Source organism: Thalassophryne amazonica, chromosome 2 (assembly GCF_902500255.1).
Source record: "Thalassophryne amazonica chromosome 2, fThaAma1.1, whole genome shotgun sequence".
NCBI lineage: Eukaryota > Metazoa > Chordata > Actinopteri > Batrachoidiformes > Batrachoididae > Thalassophryne > Thalassophryne amazonica.
In genome coordinates this window covers 93,000,150-93,025,908 of record NC_047104.1, presented here as the reverse complement: position 1 = coordinate 93,025,908, position 25,759 = coordinate 93,000,150, and the positions used below count along the sequence as shown (strand labels likewise).

At 42.1% G+C, this 25,759-nt stretch overlaps 1 protein-coding gene across 2 annotated transcripts in view; it reads left to right on the top strand.

Annotated features, from left to right (window-relative positions):
- fes (FES proto-oncogene, tyrosine kinase) overlaps positions 1-25,759 on the top strand; it is a 64,164-nt gene that overhangs the window by 635 nt on the left and 37,770 nt on the right. Inside the window, exons 2-9 of one of the 2 annotated variants that reach the window (XM_034189398.1) lie at positions 3,649-3,822; positions 13,335-13,431; positions 13,560-13,743; positions 17,274-17,411; positions 17,490-17,609; positions 17,688-17,810; positions 23,204-23,399; positions 23,690-23,776. In XM_034189398.1, coding sequence (XP_034045289.1) covers positions 3,649-3,822; positions 13,335-13,431; positions 13,560-13,743; positions 17,274-17,411; positions 17,490-17,609; positions 17,688-17,810; positions 23,204-23,399; positions 23,690-23,776 — 1,119 coding nt within the window. The remainder of the gene's footprint in view (positions 1-3,648; positions 3,823-13,334; positions 13,432-13,559; positions 13,744-17,273; positions 17,412-17,489; positions 17,610-17,687; positions 17,811-23,203; positions 23,400-23,689; positions 23,777-25,759) is intronic. The other variant, XM_034189399.1, reaches the window with a different exon arrangement.

The window sequence follows — 25,759 nt, the reverse complement described above, 5'->3', positions numbered from 1 at the left end:
GAGCCTATAAGTAATTGGACAAACCGAATCTAAGTGATATTGTTAACATAATTAATTACTTTTATCACCGGTTTTCTTGACACAATACACCTCTGGATTCTTGGTTCTAATCCCTGTCAACCAGAAAATGACTAAGTGCCTTTAAACAAGGTTCTTAATTCCTAAGTTTCTCCTGATGTGCACTTGAGAGCCTTGCATGGCAGCTCACTGACACCTGATGTGTGTGTGTGTGTGTGTGTGTGTGTGTGTGTGTGTGTGTGTGTGTGTGTGTGTGTGTGTGTGTGTGTGTGTGTGTGTGTGTGTGTGTGTGTGAGAGAGAGAGCGTGAATGTGAGGCATCATTATAAAGCCCTTTGAAATGGAAAAGGCACTGCGTATATACAGCGGGTAACATGAGTATTGAGCATATCGCCATTTTTCTCAGTCAATGTATTTCTAAAGCTGTTACTGACATGTAAGTTTCACCAGATGTCAGTACCAACCCAAGTAACCCACACGTACAAAGAAATAAAACCACAGTTGTACATAAATTATGTTATGTGTAATAATGTGAAAGAACACCAGGAAAAAGTATAGAACACCTGAAGAAAAGGAGGTGCAAAAAAGGCAAGGAAACTCAAGACACCAGCTGAAATCGATCATTGACTTAGAAAACAGTCCTGCCCTGGTCCTGATACAATCCTGATGAAGATCTTGAGAGGTCTTTGCTTTTACCCATCGTGAGATGTTTCAAAGCAAAGATCTCTCTAGATCTTCCCAACCTTAGTGTTGCAAAGCAGAGTGATTTCTAAACTTATGAATATTCCAGTCAGTTAAATTCAATTTCAACTAGAAGACATTAGATTAAACATATCCCAGCATGCCTTAACCCAGCGACTACACCCTACTATTGAAGTGGTCGTGGCCCACTCTTGGGCTGACTGTGCTGGAAATTATTCATCTCTCATTAACTTCTGGATCTGTTCCTAAATGTTTCAAATCTGCAGTAATTAAACCATTACTTAAGAAATCCAATCTTGACCCTAGTGAATTGAAAAACTATGATAGATAACATAGATAGATAAAATGATAGATAACAAATCTATCATTTTGCTCTAAAATTCTGGAAAAAGTGGTTTTACGGCAGCTCGTGGACCACCTTACTGAGAATAATCGTTTTGAGCCAGTTAAAGCTTGTTTAAAGTTTTCTACACAACATTTAAACCATCCTGTGAAATACTGGGAGAAAATAGTCTGGTCAGATGAGACCAAATTTGAATTCTTTGGATACCATAATACACACCATGTTTGGAGGTCAAATGGCACTGCACATCACCCCAAAAACACCACACCACCAGTGAAGTTTGGAGGTGGGAACGTCATGGTGTGGGGCTGTTTTTCAGCATACAGCACTGGCAAACTTCATATAATTGAAGGAAGGATAAATGGAAAAATGTACTGAGACATTCTTGATTAAAAAAATCTGCTACCATCTACTAGGATGATAAAATGAAATGAGGGTGGACACTTCAGCAAGATAATAATCCCAAACACACAGCCAAGGAAATTCTCTGTTGGTTTCAAAGAATGAAAATGACCCAGCCAATCACCTGACTTGAATCCAATAGAAAATCCATGGAAAGAACTAAAGATCAGAGTTCATAGGAGAGGTCCATGGAACTTTCAAAATTTGAAGACAGGTAAGACAGGTACTGAGAAGCCAGCTCAGTGGTAGGAGCAAAATCCGAGCCATCAATACATATTCCCTACCATTCATCAGAAAGACCCCCCCCCCAAGATAAGGTGCTACAAGAATGCCTCAGACAGCTGAAGACAGATGGTGATAACAAACAGGAGGAGGAGCTATCAATGAAGACCAAGTCCCTTCATGGGATGTACAGTTGTGCTCAAAATGACAAGAGAACTATCCAAATTACCCTGATCCAAAGTTTACATACCCTTGTTCTTAATACTGTGTATTGCCCCTTTAACAACGACAGCTTGGAGTCTTTTGTGGTAGTTGTGGACGAGGCTCTCTGATGGTAAAGCTGCCACTGAATATGTCTTGGACTTTATTTACATTAATTACAAATAAATTCAAACAGTATGGCACTTTATGGTAAATCTGCATGGAGTAGACAGTTCTCAAAAACTGAGTGATTGTGGAAGAAGGAGAAGAGTGAGGAAAGCCACCAAGACACCCAGACAACCCAGGAGAAGTTATAGGCTTATGTGGCTGTGATTGGAGAAATTGTGCACAGTGCAAGCTTTGCATTTTGCATCACTACTCTTAGCTTCATAGTGGAGTAGAGCAGAGAAGGATTTTCTTTCACTAAAACAGATCAAATCCAGGCTTGCATCTCAGATGTACCTTCTGGCAATTTGTAGCTAAACTTTCAGGTCTTCTTTTTAAGAAAATCCTCCTCTATACCACTTCATCATGAAGATGGATAACTGGTGATACAAAATGCAAAGCTTGCACTGTGCATAATTTCTCCAATCATAGCCACGTAAGCCTATAACTTCTTCTGGGTTGTCTGGGTGTCTTGGTGGCTTTCCTCACTCTTCTACTTCTTGCACAGTCACTCAGTTTTTGAGAACTGTCTACGCCATGCAGATTTACCATAAAGTACCATATTGTTTAGATCTATTCATATTCAGTGGCAGCTTTACCACCAGAAAGCCTCGTCCACAACTGCCACAAAAGACTCCAAGCTGTCATTGATGTTAAAGGGGGCAGTACACGGTATTAAGAACAGGGGTATGTAAACTTTTGATCAGGTTCATTTGGGTAGTTCTCTTGTCATTTTGATTTAAAAAGAGAAAACACAGTTGTTTGACAATAAATGGCTTCACCCAACCACCAACCACGAGTGGAAAAAAAAAGGTTTTGTGTTGTCATTCATATTCTCTTAAAAATGGCCAAAAATCAAAACTTCTTCCAGGGTATGTAAACTTTTGAACACAACTGTACCATCGATAGACAGAGTAAGTGGCTGACATAAAGAAGTCCTATCAGTAGCTAGAAAAGGAGAGCCTAAAGGACAGCACATAGGCTCTGATCATGGAAGCACAAGAACAAGCCCAAAGCACCAGATACACAGAGGCAGGAGTCTACCACAGCCCACTGCAGGCTGTGCAGGGACAGTCCAGCACATAGTAGCAGAATCAGTTCTCAAAAACTAGAACAGGTCAGTGTAAATATTAATGACTTCTGCTTCTGCTAAACTTGGCCGTGTGCAGAGCAGGAAATGACAAGTGAATGGAATTCAGTAAACCTCTCAGAAAATGTGACATTTTCTTTTTGAACTTTTGAGTATAGGTTCTACATCTTAAAATGTTGGTTTTCTCATGAGAAAGCACATAGAGCACACATACCTCCACTACAGCTGTGCAATCCTTAAACTCATCTCAGAACATCTTCAAAAATGTTTGATTCTGGCGTCTATATTGTGTGCAATGTACAAATAAATAAATAAACATATCACATGTTCCCCTCATATATGAAATTTGGTCAGATGTGAATGAAATGTGAGATTTCTTCCTCTGTGTCTTAGTAAAAAAATTCTACTAACAAGCAGAAAAATCCAGTTCCAAAAGTAGATGAAAAAAGAGGTTTGTGCCGGGGCGGTTAATTCTTCTTGCCTATGTGACCTTTGCCCCCTGACAGTCATGGGGAGTGCTGGTCTCTCAGACAGAGACTCTCAGTCAGCTGATGAAGAAGCGGTCTGAGGATTTGTTGGCTGGTCCCATCAGCAAACTGACACTTCTGATTCAAGACAAGCAGCAGCTCCGAAAGATCTACGCAGAGCAGTGGAGTCATCTGAGGCAGGAGCTCAGCAAGGTGGGCGTGGTGACCAACACACATGCTGCGGACAATAAATCGCTAACTTTTTTGTTACTCTGCTTCATCAAAACATCTTTCCTAACAACATACACAGTTCACTAACCTTTTTTTTTTTTTATGTGAGAACCGTAACAAATTGCTTTATTTTTTCAGGAGTTCAAATTAATGTCTCATTGCGAAATTTTTACTTTATTGTTTAATACACAAATACTTTCCTGCAAAAGTTAAGAATAAGGCGACTGAATGTATTTTGATTAATTAAAAGTCCACAAAGATTTTATGTTTCTGAGTGATTGTAATGACACCACTAAACAATTAAAAACACATTTATTAATCTCGCTCTTACTTAAGTGTCAGTGTGAACATAGCTAGATGGACATATGTGTACGTATTCAGATTTGTGTTGCAGTAAGAGACTTGACCAGCATCAACGCATTTAGAGTCTTGCTGGATTTCCTCACTGATGTCCGTGCACGGGCAATCTATTTCTGAGAACTGTCTACTCCACATACAGTACCATACTGTTTGAATTTCTAAATACCAAATGTAAATGAGGCTCCCCATTCTTTGTAGGTGGGAAATCCTGCAAAATTGGCAGTGGATCAAATGCTTATTTCACCCACTGTAGATGTAGTGATGAACTGTGTTAACTGGCAATGGTTTTCTGAAGTGTTCCCGAGTCCACACCGTAAGATCCTTTACACAGTGATGTTGGTTTTTAAAGCAGTGCCGCCTGAGGGATTGAAGGTCACAGACATTTAGTGTTGGTTTTTGGCCTTGCCGCTTGTGTATAGAAAGTTCTCCAAATTCTCTGAATCTTCTGATTATATTATGGACTGTAGATGATGGAATCCCTAAATTCCTTGCAATTGAACATTAAGAAACATTTTTCTTAAACTGCTGGACTGTTATTTCACGCAGTTGTAAACAAAATGGTGATCCTCACCCCATTTTTGCTTGTGAACGGCTGAACCTTTTGGGGATGCTCCTTTTATACCCAAACATGACACTCATCTGTTTCCAGGTAGGTGTTCTTTGAGCATTCCTCAACTTTCCCAGTCTTTTGTTGCCCCTTCCCAACTTTTTTGAAATGTGTTGCAGGCATCCATTTCAAAATGAGCAAATATTTTCACAAAAACAAAAGAGTCTATCAGTTTGAACATTAAATATCTTGTCTTTGTTGTTATGTGCTGACGCGGGTCAGAGAACCGAACCAGCATCTGACAATGGCCCAGCGCTAAATAACCAGAAAGCGGTTCCAAGAAACAAATTTATTCCCCCTCATGTGCAATAATTCGTGTACAACATAAATAGTCAGCTGTCTTGGCAAGGTGAAGGATGGCGCGCTCTCCAGCGCCCAAATGGATCAACGCCCGGCACTTCTGGACTCAGATTCACCGCCGAACACCCCCCAGGTGGATACGACAAACTGACTCTGTGAAGGACGGAAAAGGTGAGGTAAGTCAACAGAGCTACAACAAATATCCTTCAGAGGCACACACTATCAGCAACACATTCAGGTCTGAATTTAAGCCTTATGTAAATGAGCAGCTTCTCACAACAGGTGGAGGATCATCAATCCGTACGCCACGGCAGTGAGAAGCAATGTTCAAATATACTGCGTAACAAAACGCCAAATTACTATTAACGATTATTCAGACGATAATCACCTCTGATGTGTGCTGACAGCATGTGTCCCTCACCCGTCCTCCTTCACAGGCACGATGTGTCAAACCCTGGCGCGGTCCTCAGCATCTCACAACCGAACGTCACAAGGTCGAGTTCCCGGCAATTCTGCTCAAATCACTCATGGCTTAAATGCAGAACGCCATCTCATTATCTGCTTCAGCTGAAAGTCTTTAAGTCTGCACATGAGCATCATCCACAGGTGCTGCAAGTTGTTAGGCCTGCACGTGAACATCCTCCACAGGTGCAGCCAATAGTTCTGATGAGGGTGAAGGACTCTTCCGCCAGCACCTTCTCCACAGAAAAAAACAGTTTGCATACCACCTGGAGAGCAAAGAAAAGGAAACAGCACCCAAATGTCCAGCCAAACCCCCCAACACACAACAGTACCCCCCCATTAACGGGAAGCCTCCCGGCGACCGAACAGACCAGGCCCGAGAACAGCACCTCCCTCCGGGGTCCACGACAGGAGGCAGACGGTGTAACGCCCCCAAAGTCCACAGCAGACAGCAGGACAGGGCACCGCGGCTGGAAGGCCGGCTGGCATCAACAAAAACCCCAAAAGAGGCCCAAGTACAACCTAACATACAAGAAAAATACAAAACCCAACCAAACCCTCCCCAGGGGACCGTCCCATCCAACCCCGGGAAGAAAAGAAAAAGTCCCAAATCCAATAACCCAACATAGCCCCGACAACACAATACAAACACAATTTCACAAAGAAAAATAACAAACAACCCCTCCAGATGGCGTGCAGAGCTCAACACCCCCCAGAAGACCTTTACCGCCAGTTCCAGGAGTAATAACCAAAGCCGGAATCCCACAGAGGTCCCCAGGCACACATGGAGCAACAGCGCCCCCCAGAGGACCGCACCATCAACCCCAGGAGGCACCCTCCCCACAACCCAGGTACCCCAGACCAGGCCACACTCGGCTAGTTGGCCCCACAATCAATTCCCCCCCAGAGGACCGTCCCATCAACCCTGGAGGTGGAACCTGGAAGGAAACATAAAAAACACAAAAATCCAACCCCCGGCGGACTCCACTAAACCACCCCGGGGGAAAAGAAAACAACCGGAAACCCTGTTACCCTCCCCAGCACCCCGAAAGACCCCAGATTACTCCCAGAGCCTATCGTCAGTACAATTTCGGCGAACGGCACAAAACTACCAAGCCGGGGAAGGAAACAGGAAAAACTAACCCAGTCCCATCCCCTAAGCGCAGCAGAAAACCGGAAATACGTCCGGTGCCCCAAACCGACCATACCACCAGCCTATCGGGAGGGGTGGAACTACCGAAATGGCGAACGGCACAGATCGGCCCACCACTCCGACTGAGGTATGTTCCCGCTGCACTACACCACGGTAACGCCAATGACGAACGGTCAAAGGCCCACCGGGGCTGGAGTGGAACCGGGTAACAACCAAACCCAAAAAAATGCCCCTGACAACCCCCCCCTAGGCGCAGAGGTTTTCTGAGAAGCACTCAGCGTAACCAACCTGCACCACCCCACAACCCAAAAGACAAACGGTCTTAGAGTACGTGAGGTTGGGGTTAGGGAAACAGGGAAATAAAAAACAAAACAAAACGACCCAATCCACAAACAAAAATTACCTAAGTTCAAATAATGAAGACATACGATTACCTGAGTCCAGCCGAGCTCCGAACTGCCAGTCGTTCACCCAACCAGAACAGCCTCTAATTCCCTAAACACTTTATAACCCCTACATGAAAACAAAAACAGACCAAATAACTAAATAACCAGAGGTCTGACCCCCTTTTTATATATATATATATATATATATATATATATATATATATATATATATATATATATATATATATATATTATGCCTGTCCAAAAACACCTGGAGATACGTCATCGTTATCTTTCTTGACGCTTATGTGACTGGGGCAATATGGCTGTTTCAGCTCGTCCGAGCTGCATGGGCTCATCCGCAAGAGGAGCCAGAGGTCCCGTCGGAGGAGTCTCAGTGGGGCGAAGAAGAGGCGGCCCTGATCTATGTCGGGGAAAGCCCCAAGACGGAAAGATCCGCTCAGATGTCCGCCCTCTCTCGCGTCCACGCTCCTTTATCCGATCATCTAGACGAATAACCAAAGATATTAGCTCATCTAAATCTTTTGGTTCGTCACGGACTGCTAGCTCATCTTTTAATAAATCATTCAAACCATCCACAAACACTCCTCTCAAAGCTGCGGCATTCCAACCGGACTGAGCAGAAAAAATTCGGAAATCAACGGAATAATCTGCCGCACTCCGCCTCCCCTGCCTGAGATTCAGCAACCGTTGGGCAACGGTATTTGTTTTCACCAGATGGTCAAAAACCAATCGGACCTCCCGGGAGAAATCCTTAAAGGATCCTAACAATGGAGAGTTATTGCTCCACAACGCAGTGACCCAAGCTAAGGCGTCACCTCGAAGCAAATTTGTCACATATGAGACACGGCTACCATCAGAAGAGAAGGAAGCCGGTCGCTGAGCAAAAACCAGAGAACATTGCATCAAAAATGGAGCACAGGCTTCAACGTTTCCCGCATAAGGTTCCGGATGACAAATAATTGGTTCGGAAGCCGACTCTCTGGGTGACGGAGTTATCTGCACCGGTATCGATGGTGCCGCAGCTGGAGCAGCAGGAAGCGGAACGGCTTGCGCTGCGAGCTCCGTAACGCGGGCATCTGTTTGTTTAATTTGGTTTGCGAGATGCTGTAATTGCTCCCATATCTTCTCCAAGTGTTCTTGAACTCTTTCCGCAAATGAAACCGCTTCTGCCGCTGGGTCCATTTTGTACAGGCCGGGAACTACTGTTATGTGCCGACGCGGGTCAGAGAACCGAACCAGCATCTGACAATGGCCCAGCGCTAAATAACCAGAAAGCGGTTCCAAGAAACAAATTTATTCCCCCTCATGTGCAATAATTCGTGTACAACATAAATAGTCAGCTGTCTTGGCAAGGTGAAGGACGGCGCGCTCTCCAGCGCCCAAATGGATCAAAGCCCGGCACTTCTGGACTCAGATTCACCGCCGAACACCCCCCAGGTGGATACAACAAACTGACTCTGTGAATACGGAAAAGGTGAGGTAAGTCAACAGAGCTACAACAAATATCCTTCAGAGGCACACACTATCAGCAACACATTCAGGTCTGAATTTAAGCCTTATGTAAATGAGCAGCTTCTCACAACAGGTGGAGGATCATCAATCTGTACGCCACGGCAGTGAGAAGCAAACTGCACAATTCTCATCAATGTTCAAATATACTGCGTAACAAAATGCCAAATTACTATTAACGATTATTCAGACGATAATCACCTCTGATGTGTGCTGACAGCATGTGTCCTTCACCCGTCCTCCTTCACAGGCACGATGTGTCAAACCCTGGCGCGGTCCTCAGCGTCTCACAACCGAACGTCACAAGGTCGAGTTCTCGGCAATTCTGCTCAAATCACTCATGGCTTAAATGCAGAACGCCATCTCATTATCTGCTTCAGCTGAAAGTCTTTAAGTCTGCACGTGAGCATCATCCACAGGTGCTGCAAGTTGTTAGGCCTGCACGTGAACATCCTCCACAGGTGCAGCCTGTTGTGAAGGTGTCGTAGCACAGACCCACAACAGGGGGCGCAAATGAACGGACAATGACTAAACCAAAAGGTAACAATTTAATGTTGTGACACTACACAACGAAAAGACACAGAAAATATGCACAGTCAATTAGCACCAGGTGACGTGTGGCAGGCTCGAAGATAGGAGACCCCCCCGACGAGAGAGAAGCCGTACTCCACACGGCTTCCACCACCAACGGTCTGAAGAACACCGGAGCCGCCAAGTCCCGAGTCCCCAGGTGGCCTCTGTTCCCGGCTGTCGACCCTGGTACTGCTGGCAGAAAGCAAAAACAGGATGTGTGAGTGTGGGTCCGCACACTCAGTAATACACAGTCCAACACTGATGGGAGGGAGCACCTCCACCACCAATCATACACTCAAGCAGCTCCTGTCAGTCACTTATCTGGAGGGAGTGGGAGGCGAAGACGTCGCGGTTCCCACAACACGCCACTCCAACAAAACTGTCCCACAGGAATAAACGGCTGCAAACAGAGATCAAAACGTGGATTAATCCAAATACTGCAGAGACGGATTACCTCAGGAATGGTAGTCGATTTCTCGGCGAGGAGGTGGAGTTGCAGTCCGGCTTTTATGGTGGTGATGATGATGAACGAGTGACAGCTGGGGCAGGGGATGAATGACAGCTGTCACTTCTTCTAGGTCTGGCGCCCTCTCGTGCTTGGAGCCCGCACTCCAAGCAGGGCGCCCTCTGGTGGTGGTGGGCCAGCAGTACCTCCTCTTCAGCGGCCCACACAACACAGCCAATAGTTCTGATGAGGGTGAAGGACTCTTCCGCCAGCATACCACCTGGAGAGCAAAGAAAAGAAAACAGCACCCAAATGTCCAGCCAAACCCCCCAACACACAACATTTGTGGTGTATTCAACTGAATATAGGTTGAAGAGGATTTGCAAATCATTGTATTCTGTTTGTATTTACATTTTAGACAAGGAACAATCTACCTGCAGTTATTAGGCAGTCTGACACGGTGGAGACTTTTAAATCAAGACTGAAGACCCACTTTTTTAGACTGTCTTATCATTAATCTAATTTGTTTTTATGTTTGCTTTGTAATTTCTTTGTTATTCTACTGTGTTTTATCTTTTTTGTTGTGCTTTTCTTGATTTTAATTTTTATTTGAAATTACTTTGTGTTGTTATGAATTGTGTGAAGAGCCTTGGGGCAACTTTGTCATGAGTTGGCGCTACATAAATTAATGAATTGAAAATTAAATTGAAGGTCCCAACTTCACTGGAATTGGGGTTGTAGTTCCAAACTGCTGTTTAACATACGGTGCATTCAGAAAGTATTCACAGCGCTTCACTCTTTCCACATTTTATGTTATAGCCTTATTCCAAAATGGATGAAATTAATTTTTTTTCCGCTCACACCTCTACACACAATACCCCATAAGTACAATGTGAAATTTTTTAAGATTTTGCAAATTTATTTATTAAAATTTATTTAAAAATTAAGAAATCACATGTACATAAGTATTCACAACCTTTTCAGTGAAGCTCAAAATTGAGCTCAGGAGCATCTTGTTTCCACCGATCATCCTTGAGATGTTGCTACAGCTTAATTGGAGTCCAATTCAGTTCATTGGACATGATTTCCAAAGGCACACAGCTGTCTACATATAAGGTCCCAGAGTTGACAGTGCATGTCAGAGCACAAACCAAGCACAGAGACTTTTGAGACAGGATTATCTCGAGGCACAAATCTGGGGAAGGGTACATAAATGTTTCAGCTGCTTTGGTCCCAAAGAGCACAGTGGCCTCCATCATTCATAAATGGAAGAAGTTCAGATCCACCACGACTGTTCTTAGAGATGACCGCCCATCTAAACTGAGTGATCGGGGGAGAAGGGTTTTACTCAGGGAGGTGACCAAGAACCTGATGGTCACTCTGTCAGAGCTCCACCATTCCTCTGTGGAGAGAAGAGAACCTTCCTGAAGGACAACCATCTCTGCAGCTAGCTAATTATAGGCCAATCTCCAACCTTCCTTTTCTCTCAAAAATTCTTGAAAGGGTAGTTGTAAAACAGCTAACTGATCATCTGCAGAGGAATGGTCTATTTGAAGAGTTTCAGTCAGGGTTTAGAATTCATCATAGTACAGGAACAGCATTAGTGAAGGTTACAAATGATCTTCTTATGGCCTCAGACAGTGGACTCATCTCTGTGCTTGTTCTGTTAGACGTCAGTGCTGCTTTTGATACTGTTGACCATAAAATTTTATTACAGAGATTAGAGCATGCCATAGGTATTAAAGGCACTGCGCTGTGGTGGTTTGAATCATATTTATCTAATAGATTACAATTTGTTCATGTAAATGGGGAATCTTCTTCACAGACTAAGGTTAATTATGGAGTTCCACAAGGTTCTGTGCTAGGACCAATTTTATTCACTTTATACATGCTTCCCTTAGGCAGTATTATTAGACAGCATTGCTTAAATTTTCATTGTTACGCAGATGATACCCAGCTTTATCTATCCATGAAGCCAGAGGACACACACCAATTAGTTAAACTGCAGGATTGTCTTACAGACATAAAGACATCGATGACCTCTAATTTCCTGCTTTTAAACTCAGATAAAACTGAAGTTATTGTACTTGGCCCCACAAATCTTACTCTGGATGGCATTACCCTGACCTCTAGTAATACTGTGAGAAATCTTGGAGTCATTTTTGATCAGGATATGTCATTCAATGCGCATATTAAACAAATATGTAGGACTGCTTTTTTGCATTTTCGCAATATCTCTAAAATTAAATCAAATCAAATCAAATCAATTTTATTAATATAGTGCTAAATCACACCAAACAGTTGCCCCAAGGCGCTTTATATTGAGTCCCTAAGATAAGATGGGACCTGATTATTCAAAACCTTATAAGTAAGAAGAAGAATTTTAAATTCTATTCTAGAATTAACAGGAAGCCAATGAAGAGAGGCCAATATGAGTGAGATATGCTCTCTCCTTCTAGTCCCTGTCAGTACTCTAGCTGCAGCATTTTGAATTAACTGAAGGTTTTTCAGGGAACTTTTAGGACAACCTGATAATAATGAATTACAATAGTCCAGCCTAGAGGAAATAAATGCATGAATTAGTTTTTCAGCATCACTCTGAGACAAGACCTTTCTAATTTTAGAGATATTACCACTGTTGAAAAAGCAAGATTTTAATAGTACAGTGCTTTCATATAGCTAAGATTTTTTTTAAAAGTCTGGAGCATTTTATCATTTTACAACCCCTGGCAAAAATTATGGAATCACCGGCCTCTGAGGTTGTTCATTCAGTTGTTTAATTTTGTAGCTCAGCTCTCCAAGGTGTGATCACTCCTTTTTAGATGCAGACTAACGAGCAGATCTGATTTGATGCAGGTGTTAGTTTTGTGGATGAAAATTTACAGGGTGATTCCATAATTTATTCCTCAGAATTGAGTGATTCCATATTTTTTTCCTCTGCTTGGTCTAAAAAAGTAACCGTTACTGACTGCCACAATTATTTTTCCTGATTTCTTATAGTGTTTCTTAAAGCCAGAAAGTTGCCATTTGAAATGACTTTAGTTTTGTGTCATGTCTGTGATCTGCTTTTTTCTACAAAATTAAACAACTGAATGAATATCCTCCGAGGGCAGTGATTCCATAATTTTTGCCAGGGGTTGTACTTTCACATTTGGTCATCAGTGTAGCTGAAGCTTTATAAACAGACTGCAGTGAAATGAGTGGAAACGCGGCGAGCGAATGTGCTGTGATGGTATCATAAAGTGGTTGGAGCACCACACTGTGTTTTATTAATCAATTACATCAAGCAAATGATGTATCCATTTTCATTCATCCATATTGGTTTGCAGTGTGTGGCGGCATACTGCTGCTTTGCTAACAAAACACTTTTCACTTTGCATGACAATCACAGCGCACGTGACTTTGACTGTGTGCTGTGCCCAGGACCACAAATGCGTTTGATGTGTGAACAACTGAACCACAAAGTCAGATGCTGTCGGTGGATCAACAAAGATCATATTATGTATTTCGAAATTCGAAAACCCAGTGGCACCACTGACACTGCCACTGTTGTGGTTGTCTTGCTGATAAACTGAAAGTCATTATTAAGGACACAAATGAGCTTTTATTTAATTTTTCTACCTTATTTGTGCTGTTGCATTTTAGCATCATTGTGCTGTTGGTGTCTGTGATCAGGTGACCTACACGGAGCTGGAGAAGTTAAAGGGCATGTACCGGCAGGCAGCCAGAGATGCAGCTCAGGCCAAGAGGAAGTACCAGGAGGCCAGTAAAGGTGATAATTCCTCTTCCTTAGTACTTCTCTAATTACTTTCGCAATGATGATACAGGCTGTTGTGTGTTTTCATGCTGGCATATAGTGCATTTCTTCTGTTTCCTTTGTGTGTGTTTGTGTGTGTGCAGATAAAGAGCATGACAGGGCTAAAGAGCGCTATGTGAAGGCTACACTGAGACTCCACGAGCTCCATAATGATTATGTGCTCTCTGTGCAAGCAGCCCACGTTTACCATCAGCAGCACTACAGTCAGATCCAGCCCGCGCTGCTCGGCACCCTGCAGACACTGCAGGAGGAGATGGTGCTCATTCTGTAAGCTCAGCTATTCTGTTCATGTTCACTTAGGAAAAAGAAACGATGACGTCATTTAAGACTGACGAAAAGCTTTCATTAGCTGGCAGCGTTCACTTTGCCTCTTCATCATAATGTCATCCTCATGTGTTGTTCATTCAGTCGTTTTCTATACCTGCTTACACCAGTCAAGGGTCACGGGGTAAGCTCCTATCCACCGTGCCGCCAACATGTGTTGTGAACATTGTTATACAAATAAGGAATGTTTTTTATCATTCTTTCAATGGAACGAATATTTCATGAGGTGAAAGATGGAATGTACTTTTCAACAACCCTCGCTGAATGGTACGTTCCATCTTATAACCATCCATCCTTTCCATATGTAACGGCTAAAATAGATCTTTGACAGTTGATATTTTATTAATTTATAAACAACAGAAAAAGGACTTACATTCAGACATGGGGTCAAATAGTTTGCATTGTATTTAAATACAAATACTTTAGATTTTTGAATTCCAAATACAAATACAAATACTTTGTACCTTTTCAAATACAAATACAAATACTTTATATTTTGAGTATTTCAAATACAAATACAAATACTTTCTATGAACTATAAACAACAAATCAACACAAAAACTGATAAACCGGTGACAATTTATTGTGAAAATAGCATGACCAAATACTGTTGATAAGTAAAGGATTGAATGTTTTATCACAAATTCACTATTATAATATCACAGGCAATAATCAAACTATCACAATATATATTCTGTTTCCATCAATATTGCACCCTTTTGTATCCACCATATCAAAACAATAATAAAATGTCATATCTTCTCGTCTCAGCATATTGTATTATTGTATCTCAGTCACAATGACGCGGAGCTTATAGTTTTCTGGTGTGCCTCATCATGGTGTCACAGAGATTCCCAAGTTTGAAAAGTATTTGAAAAAGTATTTGTAAAAGTATCTGGAAATACTTGGGATCGGCAATGTATTTGAAATACAAATACAAATACTTTGAATTCAAAATCAGAAAACACAAATACAAATACTCCAAAAAATGTATTTAAGTATTTTCAAATACAAATTATTTTGTATTTGGCCCCATGTCTGCTTACATTTTGGTGTTCCACTGGTGCTTAACAATCCAACACGACCTTTAAATTGGAGTCCAAAACAACGATTTTTTGGACTGACTATGTGTCAAATGAACAATGAGATATTGATATTCAGATGAGGAATATCACTTCTATTGTGAGGGAGCATCAAGTTCCACAGTTTGGCCATGTGTCATGTTTTGCTGGGCATGATACAGCACACGTGTGCTCAGTGCTGAGGACCTCCATGGTTGGAGAAGGCCAAGGGGATGGCTGTGCTTCACCTGGCTGTGGCAGATAGATGGTTACATTTGAGAGGTGGGAATGGACCAATTGTCTGCTTGTGTGACTGTCATCCATGATCCAGTGTGGTTCCACAGAGGAGTGGATGCAGTAACACATGGTACCACTGCATGTTCCCAGACCTGACCTGACCTTTTGAACGTCAGAATTCTGGGATATTAAAACTTGTTTGAATCCAGGAAAACCAGTCTCTGAGCAAAATATTAATACATCAACAGACAATAACATAACTTTGACAAGAATAAAGAAATTTTACCAATATGTCAGCAGTCATATACCAGAATGTCAGCTAAGAACACAAAACCAAGGCGGCACTGGGCACTGGCTCACTAAAACTGGACACATTAAGAGGGATTCCACCAAGTGAGGTGTATATATAGTGCAGCAGATAACTGAAACAATCCTTCACTTGGTGATGCAAGCATCAGATTTGACATGAATGTTTTTCATAAATCAGTGTTTGAGAAAAAAGTGCTGGCCACTTGAAAATCCAATATGGCGGCCAGGTAGGGGTCAATGAAGAATTGCACAGGGGTCAAAATCTAAAAATGCTCCAATCATATTGAAAGCTAGACCACATTATGTGTCTGGTCACAAAGATTGAAAAAATGTATAGTTTGGATGATCTATGACTGAATGTTCTGGAGTTATGGGATAAAAACAGCAAGAATGGTGACAAAGGTCAATTTCAGTTTGTACAGGAGTCAAAAGTTAAAGTTGCCCCAATTTTGGTAAAACGCGGTGCAAATTATTGGTTGAACTAATAGGATTAATAAATGGAATAGTTTTGACTGTGTTGAATGCTTGGTTTGCAAAGTAAATGTCAAACAATGTCGACGTCCACTGGATTCTATGGCACGTTACAGATGTTACCCTGTAACGTGACAACTGAGCATGACACATGGTGCAAACTATTCCTTTTTAAAACCCTATTAACTCAACCAATAATTTGCATCACATTTTACAAAAAATTAATGCAACTTTATCTTTTGACCCCTATACAAACTGAAACTGACCTTTGTCACCATTCTTGCTGTTTTTACCCCATAACTCCATAACAGTCAGACATAGATAGTCCAAACTATACCTTTTTGGAATATTTATGATCACACAAATAATGTGTTATACTTTTCAATATGACTGGAGCGTTTTTAGATTTTGACCCCTGTGTAATTCTTCATTGACCCCTACTTGGCCGCCATATTGGATTTTCAAGTGGTCAGCACTTTTTTCTCAAACACTAATTTATGGAGAACATTCATGCCAAATTTGATGCTTGCATCACCAAGTGAACAATTCTGGCCAAAAATCATACTTATCTGCTTCACTAATAGTGAAGTGGCTGGCCACTTACACCTCACAGAAGGACATGAAAATGTGCAGCATCAATGTCAACATGTGGGAGCAGTGTGCAGAGGACCGTGCAGCCTGGAGCCTTACTGTCAGAACAGGTGCACAGAGGGCTGAGCAGGAGAGGAACCAAGGCCTTGCTGAGCAACAAGCGAGGAGGAAGGAGCAACAGCCTCAGCAGGCATCACAGTACACGTGCAACAAATGCAGCAGAAATTCTCACTCCTGCGTTGGACTGATAAGTCATTCACGCAGGTGCAGACAGAAACAAAAGACAGCTTGAAGTTTCTTCCTCAAATCATCAGAGGGGGTTTTCCTTACCACTGTGACCTGTGTGCTTGCTCTAGGGGTTGTGATGTTAGACCTTACTTGTGTGAAGCGCCTTGAGGCAGCTTTGTTGTAATTTGGTGCTAAATAAATGAAATAAATTGAAAATGAATTGAAAAAGAAAAAAAAAAAACCCAAACCAAAACAAATAAACAAAAAATAAACAAATAAATAAATAAAAATAAACTGGATGCTACACCATCATCTCTCGCAGACGGACGGATGCCAGGAGGAGGAGGAGAACCAGTGTATGATTTTTGTGGATTGCTTATCAGAAGCAAGCGTCACATTCCTAACATGGGATGCAGCTGCAACCACTGACTGGGAAAATAAGTTCTATAAGGTTACGGCACATGCTGGCAAATGTGCAACCACATGCAGTTTGAAGTTTTTGAAAACTTGCAAGTTGACATCACCTGTCTGTCTGTGTGGCCTGTATTTCTCTCATATCTTATCATCGACCAGCAGGAAGGAGATCTTGCAGGAATATTTTGACATTTCCACCTTCCTCCACCACGAGGTTGTGTATGTGCACAAGGAGATCACTTCTGCTGTGCTGGCCATCGATCCTCACAGAGAATACGAAAGCTTCATCCAGCAGAACAGGTAGACATTTCCCTTCGTGCACCGTGCAGTCGCGCAAGTTTGACCGTGCAGAATGCTGATGCTGTGAACTGTGTACAGGTCTGTGGAAGACGTTCCTGCATGTGCAGAATTTGATTACAGTGTCCTGGAGGACACTGAGAATCTAAATCCCCAAGAGCTTGAACTGAACAACCTCACGCTGGAGGCAGTCCAGCACAAGTGAGATGGCAAAATGAAATTCCTTTATTTTGACCACTTCTTGTTTGGCAGCAACTGCCTCTGGCGTTCTTCTCTCAGGCTGACTGCGGTCGAAGAGGAGCTGCTGGATCTGGCTCGGACTATGGGCTCCCAGCAGACTGCGGTGGAACAGCTGGAGCTGGAGCTGGATGCTGAAAGGGGAGGTGTCAAGAAAGGTCAGAGGTGAGCAAACTCCAGGGACAAGGTGTGATGTTGTATTCAGGTGTTATAGAAGAGGATCATTTTTGTTTTGTGTTTTTGTATATTAAACGCACAGCCTTTAGTAAATGTGAAGACAAATTACTGGTGTGTGCTCCTGTAGAGTGCCCTTCCCATCAGGAAAGTTCAGCCTTCTCTTGGTTGGCCAACTTCTCATAACCACTGAAGTCCCAGGAGACTTTTTCGGCTTCATGAATTATAATGTGGCAATATTCACTTAGGGACCTGCGTCCCCTTGTTTGTCTTGGTTGACGAGGCTGTCTGAAGGTGCTGCAGCTTTACAGCCCGATGGGAGCGATTCAATCATTAACATTTTTCCTGGAGGACAAACATGAACAGTGTGCTTATTTGCACAAACTTGCTGACTGTTAAGAGCAGCTGGGGAGTGGCAGATGGTGGCATGGTGTGGAGGTCACACACACCTTTGTGCAGGATTTTGAAGAAACATTGAAAAATAACAGTGACACAGAAATAAGGCTGACAGGCGATTTTTCTTTCTTTCTTTCTTTCGTTCTTTCTTTTTTTTTTTTTTTGCTTGCTGTCACTCTGGAATCAAACTCATAAGCAGTTGGCCTACTTTAATTTTTACCCAAGCCTCCACTCTGTCTCCTCTCGTTAGCCTCGCCTCTTGTTTTGGAGTGAATGTCAGGAATGGATTGATAAGGAGATAATGGTTAAATTATTTGCCTAAGTAATGGGACACCGCTTGTTAACGCTACGTCAGTCGGTGACGCCGTACGTGCCATGCCAGCAGAGATGCTCGTTTCCACCGTGTTGCTCCAGTATGTTTTGCAGCTTGTGTGGGTTGTAATAATCATAACATGTAAATAATTCATAAACCCACAATAAATTTTGCAGAGTAACATTTACTCTGCCGGGATAACATTTGGTCTCAGTCTAAGTAGAGTAAAATATAGTCTATTATAGACTGAATTCAGCTACTGTCTTGTCAAATCAAATGTTTCTACTCCAGTAACAGTTGATTTTACACTGTGATAGAGTTGATTTAGCACTGTGGTAGACAAGGTTGGGTAGGATTACTTTAAAAGAGTACATGTGGATTACATGTATCTATGTACATACATTTGGATGACTTGTAATCTGATTACTTTTGGATTACATTTCAAAGTAATCCTACCCAACCTTGGTGGTAGAGTATACAAGTATTTAACTCTGTTTGTACTGGGACCAAATGTTATCTCAGCAGAGTAAATTTTACTCTGCAAAATTTGCTGTGCACATATGTTTATTTTTCACTCTGCTCTCTGACATGATGCATATGCTCACGAGTCAGATGACTGTTTTACATCCGTCAAGGATGTAATAAAATCATTGGCATTTATTTATTTGTCTGTCTGTTAGTAGGATTACGTCAAAACTACTTCATGGATTTTGATGACATTTTCATGACAGATACATATTAGGCCACCCAGTAAATTTTGGAGGTGATTTGGATCCGGATCTGCATCTGGATCGGGATTCTGCTTTAGGTTTCATTTTATACAGGCTTTGAAGGATTACTGTTAGCAGGTTTACGTCAAATCTTTGACGAAATTTTCAACACAGATACATATTAGGTAAATGGTAAATAGACTGCATTTATATAGCGCTTTTCCATCTGCATCAGACGCTCAAAGCGCTTTACAATTATGCCTCACATTCACCCTTATGTCAGGGTGCTGCCATACAACTCACTACACACCGGGAGCAATAGGGGATTAAAGGCCTTAAAGGCCTGAGTAATTTTCCAGTCAGGTGGGGATTTGAACCCATGATCTTCTGGACTCAAGCCCAACACCTTAACCACTAGACCATCACCTCCCCTAAGGGAGACTCTTAAATTTTGGAGGTGATCTGGATCTGGATCCGGATTCTGGATCAAGTTTCATTTTATATAGCCTTTGAAGGATTACATCAAAACTACTTCATGGATTCTCACCAAATTTGCACCACAGATAGATTTTTAGGCCATGAATGACTCCATTGAATTTTGGAGGTGATCCAGATTGGGCAGATGCTAGAAAATCTCTGATTGCTCTTGTTTTTGTAATGTTTATAGAAGTATAGTTTTAAATACAACTTTATGTTCAACAGATTGGATATTCTAAATGTAAATATTATTTAAGTTAGTTCTGCCTGTGGATCTTCCAGCTCTGTGCTGGTAGTATTTGTTCAGATCTGCAGGAACCAACAGTTTTATTTATTTTATTTATTATTTTTTTGAATTACTAGGAAGTTAAACTTTAGTTATTACACTGTAATTCTGTCTGTTGAACTTTCAGCTCTGTGCTGATATCAGTGGAATAAAGAAGCACCAAAGTTATGGCATCGTGATGAGCAACATTTCTGAAGTGCATCTTGTAACAGCTCAGTTATATACTCTGTTGCGTCTACATTAAACTAAGATGTTCTGACATATTTTATCTTTTATTGCAATGTTATTTGGAATATTTACTTCCTTTTATGGACTTCTTTCACTGTGCTAGTAGCAGTCTTCTTTCTGAAACTGACTCTGTTCACAAAGCATTCTGGTTATTTGTGTTTGGTGGGAGAGATGACCACTCCCTCTTGATCTCTTCAAGAAACGAGACACACTACACTTCATGTGAACCTTCTAAATGAAGGGAAAGGGTGAAGTGGTAAGGCAAAGGGAGGGTGTTGGGATTGGGTTTAAGTCTATGTGATCGATGTGTACATAATGTATATCTTGACACAGACTTCATACATAAAGACAAAACTTGATAGAAAAGTTCACCTCACTAAGACCTTGAACAAGTTTGATGCGAGCCTGGTTTGGATTCGAATTAACAATTATCGGTATGATTGTCAGCATCTATGATTGGTTGACTACTAATTCTAATTGCAGCCACTTGGGTGCAGGAGCTGGGATATCTTGAAAAAGAACGTTAGGGTGACAATTGGTGTATAAGGTCATCTCACTAAGAAGTCAGCATTGTTCAGTATCGGGTGTATTACAATTCTAATTGTAGCCACTAGGGGACAGAGTCTTAAAAACCTTTTGTATGTGATATCCTGAGAAAGACATTGTAAGCTTCTCACAGTTCTATTTTTCTTCAGTCCCAATTAAGGTCCAAAACAGATTATTTCTCAGGTTAAATTTATTCAAAGTTAAGGTGAAACTACAGGCCTGGATTCCAACTGGCGTAGCTCAGGCAAGAGATTCGCTCAGTCAGAATCTCAAACAAAGGAAGAAAAACACTTTTTATAAAAGGCAATGTGGTAAAGGGTGGACTCCATTCTTGTAACGCCTAACTTATTGATTTCTTAGGCAGAGAGCAGAGTCCACCGCCGCACCCCCCCCCCCCCAAAAAGGTCGCGCTGCACGGCACATCCTGAAACCTGAGTCGCTTTGTTGTATGCTGAAAGCTTGTCCAGTTACAACCAGTTCACATGCATGTTTAAACAGTTAAAAAACTCATAAAAAGTACAACCATTTAAATATAGCAATTACTTAATAACAAAATAGCAAAACAGAAGATAAACACACAGATATATCTAACAACTTCCTCTATTTGTCAGGATTTGCCCCGGCCCGGGGTTCATGTCGGGGTTTTACCCTTATTTGGGTCTAGGCTTATGCTGAGGATTTTTATGGTTTTACTTTTCTTTTTACATTGTCAGTTAAGTCTTGTTTTGGTTCTGTTCGTTTCTTTATTTTGTGTAATGCTTTTGTTACCAATTTAATTCTCTGTTTATCATTTATTTGTGGTTTAGTCATTCTTTGCATTACCTGTATTCTGTAGTCTCTGGTTTTGTTTTTGTTCATCATTTGTTTTCTATTCAGTCCGTAGTTTGTTTTGTCATGTTTATTGTATTCACTTTCCTGTATCAGGTCCTCTCTAGTTTTAGTTATTATCATTTGTATTCTTGTTTTCCACTGTTTGGCTCGCCACCTTAGTTCTTAGTTTTGCCCCTTTAATTTGTTTGCATTTATTATGGTTTGTCAAGTATGTCACGTTTTGCACCGTTGGGTTTTCTGTCACTTTAGTATCTTGCCCCTGTTCACTTTGCTTTTGTCCCACTCCACTTTCTTGCACTTGCCTTTGTCTTCCCCGGTCACGCCCCCTTCCAGGACCTTCTGCACACCTGTGTCTTGTTCTATAATTTACCACCTGCCTTATTTAAGCCTTTTGAGTTCAGCACCACCTCGCCAGTTCCTTGTGATCATTGTATCCATGTCCCAGCCGTTTGTCTTGTCCTGTTTTTTGCCTTGATGTGTACTGACCTTGCTTTGTCTTTTGGATCTGCTTTTGCCTCAGCCCAAGTACTTAGTCTCTTCATGTTACTGAACCCTGCTAGTTTTTTTGACCACGCCTTTTGTCTCATGCCTGCTTATACCTCCGTTTTTGCTGTCTGCCAACTTGTGTACCGAACCACTGCTTTGCCTCCTGATAAAGTTTTTCTGATTATTCCATCAACTCTGCTTGTGGGTCTGCATTTGTGTCCTCCACCTTCTGTGCCACAAGTTCTCACTGCCTGACATTATTGTGATGAAACTTGATGCAAAAGGTCACCTCACGAAGCCCTCAGGTAACTTTGATCTTGACCATGTTTTAATTGTAACTGTTGCCACTAGGAAGCTGAGACACTGAAACACTGTGTATGTGATATCTTGACACACTTTTTATATATATGATTTTGATACTTGGCCCACAAGCTTGATGTTTCAGTTTTAATTGTGGCCACTATGGTAGAGAGTCTCAGAAGCACTGTGTAAATATCTTGACAAGGGCTTTGTATATCAAGGGGAAACTTGTTACATTAAAACCTCAGACATGTTCAGTGTTTGGTGCATTTCAATACTAATTTTAGCCACTGAAGGCAGAGTCTCTGAAACCTTATGTACATTATCGTGACAAAGAATTTGTATATCAGGGTGAAACCTGGTACACAAGTTCACCTCCCTAAGACCTCAGATATGTTGAAGTTTGGTGGCACTTCTATTTAAATTCTGGCCAAATAGCAAGCGAGGTATGTAAAAAATAGTATGAGAGCTCCAGAAGTTCTTGCATGAACTGCAGTAAGTTTCAGATTGTGATGAACTTGTGGTTAATAAATGAAAATACACTGTAAAGTTGTTTTAAAGATGCAAAAATTTGGTCAAAGAACCTCTTTTAGCATAAGGTCTACACAAAACTGTTATTTAGAGATTTCCAGTGCACTAAAACACATCACGTCCCTGATCATTTTGTAGTTATTGAGGCTCCCGTTGTTTAGCTTTAGTGAAAAGCTTTTTTCAAATGTGGGATGAAGTGGCGACAACAGAGTTTCTTTACTCAGGTTTTGGGCACTGAGTACTTTCATAAACTTATGTAAAATAGTTTTTTGTGTTTTAGGGTGTACCAGTTCAGTAAGCAACACGCCCTGGAGGAGTGCCGGCAGCAGGTCACTCTGTCTCAGGGTGTGAGAGCCAAGCTGGAGGCCCAGCGGATTCTTCTGAAAGACAAACTGGACCAGCTGGGATCCCGTGAACCTCCTCCTGCCCTGCAGCTGGACACTGACAACATCTCGCTGTCTACCCACCCCAACAATGTCAGTTCCCTTTTTTCACTCACCTTTTCTTGATCCTGTATGAGCCTCTGAAATAAATACACAAACTTCCACTGTCTCAGTGCTTAAAGCTGCTGTACTCAGTGAAAACTGGTGCGATGAGGATGTAGATCATGTTTCAGCACAGGAGATGGAAATTTGATGCAAGAGAGAACAGAACCAGGCTTTTTTGTTGTTGTTTTGTTTTTTTGAAGACCTGTACTTGTTACATGGAAAATGATAAGTTTGGTTGGTTACTGACTGATGTGACATGTTTTGGATCTGTTTTTCAGGAGCAGAGCCAAGCTGCTCCCAGAAGCCTGAATGTTGATGTCATCATGAGGAACCTGAGCAGCCTGTTTAAGTCCAGATCACAAGTCGTAAGTCACACATGCAATAGTTACAAACTCAGATTTTATCAGGGGTATACAGCTACTCAAACAAATATCTAATAGGCCGGTTACATTGCAGAAACTCAGTGCATTTTAGCATGTAGAGAGGTCAAGGCCACTGGCTGAAGTTTAAGCATCATAATGGGGGAAGAACACATTTTGAAAGTGACATGGTTGTTGCTACCAGATGGGCTGGATGGTTATTTCAGAAACTGTTGAGGTACTGGAATTTTCACCCAAAATCTTCTCGACAGTCTACAGAGTGTTTGATAAAACAAGTTCAGAGGTTCTCTGGGTGAAAATGTGGTGTTGGTGCATTGCTAAAGCTGCAAATCTTCTTCTTTTGGCTGCTCGCATTAGGGGTCACCACAGCATATTGCTCTGTCACACCAACCACCTGCATTTCCTCCTTCAGCACATCCATAAACCTCTTCTTCGGTCTCCCTCTTGTCCTCCTGCCTGGTGGCTCCATCCTCAGCATACTTCTCCCTATATACCCTGGGTCTCTGCACATGTCCAAATCATCTCAATCTCACCCCTGACTTTGTCTCCAAACCGTCCCACCTGAGCTGTCCCTCTATGAATATAAATATGAATATTTATAATGAATATAAATGTTCTTTCCTAATCCTGTCCATCCTCTTCACTCCCAAAGAGAATCACTGCCATCTCCAGCTCTGCCTCCTGTCTTTTTGTTAGTGCCACCATCTCTAAACCGTGCAACATAGCTCTCACTATTGTCTTGTAGACTTTCCCCTCCATGATACAACTTGAAACCACCGTCTATTCTCCTGCTCTTACTTCCTTTCGTCTTGGTCTCTTGCACGCACAATATGTCTACCTTTCTCCTCTCCGTCATATCACTAAGTCCTCTCCCTTTACCAGCCATACTGCACACATTCAAACTCCCGATGCTAGCTTCCACCCTAATAGTTTTCCTCTTCTCCACTGGCTCTGGACACATTTTCCTCCTCTTCTTCTTCTTCTTCACCCATCAGTAGCCTAATTTCCATGGGCACCTTGTTGGGCAATGTGGTGGCTGTTGTTGTGCTGGTGGTATAGAAATTCGATTTGTGATCTGCATTGTGATTTTGGCTTCTTTTCCGCCGGATGCCCTTCCTGACACATCAATCATTTATCTTGGCTTGGGACCTCTGCACACCCTTGGTGGCTCAGATTTGACAAACTTTAGGGCCCCTTCACACATAGTATGAATAAGTACAAATCAGGGCAAATCACAGCAGAATAGCTCGTATGAGCAAACTATGAAAACATCAAGCTGATGGGCAGGTGTGAACGATGCTGCTGCGATGGTTTCGTGCACGTGGGAGCACGGTATGAACAGCTGCAGCATGTGTAACCACATCGCACAGCTTCGTCTTTGTCTTTCGGCTGTTCCCGTTAGGGGTCGCCACAGCAGATCAATCGTTTCCATCTCACCCTGTCCTCTGTATCTTCCTCTGTCACACCAACCACCTGCATGTCCTCTCTCAGCACATCCATGAACCTCCTCTTTGGTCTCCCTCTTCTCCTCCTGCCTGGTGGCTCTATCCTCAGCATCCTTCTCCCTATATACCCTGGGTCCCTCCTCTGCAAATGTCCAAACCATCTCAATCTCGCCTCTCTGACTTTGTCTCCAAACCGTCCCACCTGAGCTGTCCCTCTGATATGTTCATTCCTAATCTTGTCCATTCTTGTCACTCCCAAAGAGAATCTCAACATCTTCAGCTCTGCCACCTCCAGCTCTGCCTACTGTCTTTTTGTTAGTGCCACCGTCTCTAAACCATACAACATAGCTGGTCTCACTACTGTTTTGTAAACTTTCCCCTTCACTTGCTGATATTCTTCGGTCACAAATCACTCCTGCCACCTTTCTCCACCCACTCCACCCTGCCTGCACTCTCTTCTTCACCTCTCTACCACACTCTCCATTACTTTGAACAGTTGACCCCAAATATTTAAACTCATCTA